The sequence below is a fragment of the Abramis brama genome (assembly GCF_963993115.1).
Source record: "Abramis brama genome assembly, chromosome: 21".
NCBI classification, from domain to species: domain Eukaryota; kingdom Metazoa; phylum Chordata; class Actinopteri; order Cypriniformes; family Leuciscidae; genus Abramis; species Abramis brama.
In genome coordinates, this window is record NC_139983.1 from 26,888,338 (window position 1) to 26,891,384 (window position 3,047).

The window sequence follows — 3,047 nt, forward strand, 5'->3', positions numbered from 1 at the left end:
CTTTAATGTGCACTAACTAATCATTCATGTTGACATTCAAAAGATAATAGTCAGTTGTCCCTCAGTAAAGCCTTCTACTCCTAATAACCATTATAAATGCAAAGATCTAAACATAACACGTTTTATATGGAATGTATTTATTTAGGTCTAGTAAAGTGATTAGAGCAACAGTGGCCAGTCAAAAATAAGAAATTCAGAGTATATTTAACCCAGACACAACAAAGATAAATTGACAGATAAGAAACAAATATCGATAGTTTGAGATGACACGATTTCAGTTAGAAAGGATTCAAAGGAGAAAAACATTAGCAAATGAAAAAACAAAGTCTGGGAATAATGACAGCAAGTTGATCAAATGCAGCAATTTGGTCTGTGCCAAAGTTTTGTTAATAGAATGTTATTGCATTTCCCATTACTTCTGTTCTTCAGGCAGTTATTATGACCAAATGATAAAAAGGGGTCAGAGAAGCATATAAAGAGACACTCCGTAGTACAAGCTCATTTAAACTAAATATTTCCTTGAGTTGGTACATACATAAATGTAAAAATGAGAGAAATCTACCACACACGCCGACAGAATTCACAGCAAATCATTAACAAAGGTGCCATTATCACTTCACTGAACAGAAATGAATATGCCCTTTAGCATATCACCATGATTTAAGTACAAAATTGCTGAGCAAAACCATGCATGACAGCAGTGACTATCCTTTTTATGAACTGAAGCCGCTTCAGTTCTGATAAATTTCTGATGGTGCATTGAAACCGCATTTACAAAGGTGAGACAAAATATTACAACCTAATGTATTCCAGTGCATGTTCCTCATTAGCCTTTCCCAACATCATCTGATAAGATTAAAGATACTTTGACTAGTTATTCAATGTATTCAAATATTAAATGTTGCTCCACAATAATGGCCATTTAAGTCCTATAATAGAATTTTATTTTAAAAGGTGAAGTGTGTAATTTCTGCGGCACTAGATAACAGAACTGTGGAAAAAGGTCTGAACACCTGCCATTTGTCGAACAAACAGATGGTCCCACCCCTAAACCCACAACATTGCTCGAGCTGAACATGGAGCAGTGTTATGTCTGATCACTGTTATCTTATTTTAAAATGCAACAAATAACACTCATCACAGAACTGTCTATCGCTACACACTGAAATGTGTCCTTTTGTAAAGATTACACCTAGTGTATTTTAGATTTATGAGCAGGTTTACATGAGTGTAACATTTTAATAACATCCCTATCAAATGAGATATGAATTAGGTCTGAAAATCTTAAGGCATCTCTGAGCAACAGGTTCAAGAAAGGCTCAGATTTGTATGAAAACTGGTTTCTACGCTCACAGCAAAATGAAGAACAAACTACAAACAAAAAGTAATTGCTTCCACTAGAGTTGTACAGCCCTTTGTTTTAGCTACACCACGTTACCATCTACATCTACACATGTATAGATAATGTGGTCCAGGAGGAGAAACGGGCGATGTTCACTTGAGAAGGTTCTGGAGCATGGCGGTCGCGTATGTCGGTCTGGCCTGCTTGCTTTCGATGGCGTTCCTAAGGTATTGGATTCCGCCGCAGCGCTCCCAGATCTCCTCAAACTGGCGGGGGAGGATCTCCGCTCCACGTTTTCGCGTGAGCCCGGTCTCCTCCAGACTCAGCTCGCACATCTCCATGTCGTCCTTACCTGGATACAGCAAAAGATAAAAGGCACCACGCTATGCTTAGGTGCACACCTCACATCTGCAGATAAGAGTCGCATTTTCCAGTGAAGCTTTCAGCTATTTTATCTTTCAATTCTGAAGAATTCATTGTTCACAGTAGTGGAAAATTATTGTTTTATCTTATCAAAACATTAGGTAGTACTGAGGAAGGCCTTTGGTACCTGCTACCAAGAGGATCGGCTGCTTGTCTGGATGAAGCTCCATCTGCCTGGCGATCCAGGGCCCGTCAAAGTGAGCGTACCACCAGCCTTTCTTCTTGTTCTGGGGGTCTTTGTACTGATCCGCAGGCCTTATGAAGGGAATGCGGAAGTAACGTTGCTGTCGGTTCATTGCGATCTCTTGCTGCCGGGCTGGGACAGGTGGAGCAGGGTTCTGCTGGGCTGAAGAAATATAACAGAAAATATTACAATATTAACGATATTTCTAACTCTTTCTAAACTAATTCTGATAGTGGAGCTTGTCCATTCAAATTGTGTCGCCATGATTCTAGAGTGTTGGGATAAGGTGCAATACAGCTGCTAAGGTGTTCTGAGTCATTTTTAACATGTTGCTATGCACTTGTTCTGAACGGTCCAACTAGAGATCTGCATGGGATGGATTGTCTTTAGTCCGCTCCATCAAAAAAATGGACCTTCCCACAACTTTCAAGTTTTGTCCCACTCCTGTTGCAAAAGCCTGGTAAAGATCTACGCACATGGATTTTCAGTGTCACTCTGGTTCCCTTATTCTATTTTTTTCCAATTTCCCCCACACACAACAATTCAGACATCACCTTGTTGCAGCAGGCAAAAGGAAGGTGCTTTCCTTTCTGCCGTGTACAATCAAAAAAACACTGATAATATCCAACCCTGCAACCAGTAAACCATTTATTTTTGTAGCTAAATACAGGAATAATATGATACAAACGAATAACATTCTGTACCTTAAATTACTCCTTACCCACTGCAATGGTTTTTGGTTCTTGTGCCAGACCTTGCTCGAGGTGATCTGAGAGCCTGTCACGATCCGGCCTAACTTGAGAACTGAACGGTGACATAAGTTCCGTGGCTTTGGTTGATCAAGCTCCACTATTTTCATAACTCTGTATTACAGTCATAATGTTTCCTTAGGTACCATTAGTCTTTTGCATCTGACCTTTACTTCAACTGCCCACCTTCTATGCTGTCTGTAAATAGTTTTGTTTTTTGTTTGTTTTTGTTTCTGTTTGTATTCCAAATGTAATGCGATATGCAACTGCAGTCAGTCATTTCTTGGACTGGGCAAATGTCTATTGTCCATTTATGTATGAACTGATTGTTTGTTCTTTACTGTCAATG

At 39.5% G+C, this 3,047-nt stretch overlaps 1 protein-coding gene across 2 annotated transcripts in view; it reads right to left on the reverse strand.

The window, feature by feature from the left end:
• Positions 1-117: 117 nt before the first annotated feature.
• Positions 118-3,047, reverse strand: part of myo6b (myosin VIb) — a 52,430-nt gene continuing 49,500 nt past the window's right edge. For both annotated transcript variants that reach the window (XM_084096907.1, XM_084096906.1), the window contains 2 exons: positions 1,893-2,111; positions 118-1,694 (listed from right to left, as the gene is read on the reverse strand). In XM_084096907.1, the coding sequence (XP_083953033.1) occupies positions 1,495-1,694; positions 1,893-2,111 (419 nt within the window). In that variant the 3' untranslated portion in view covers positions 118-1,494. The remainder of the gene's footprint in view (positions 1,695-1,892; positions 2,112-3,047) is intronic.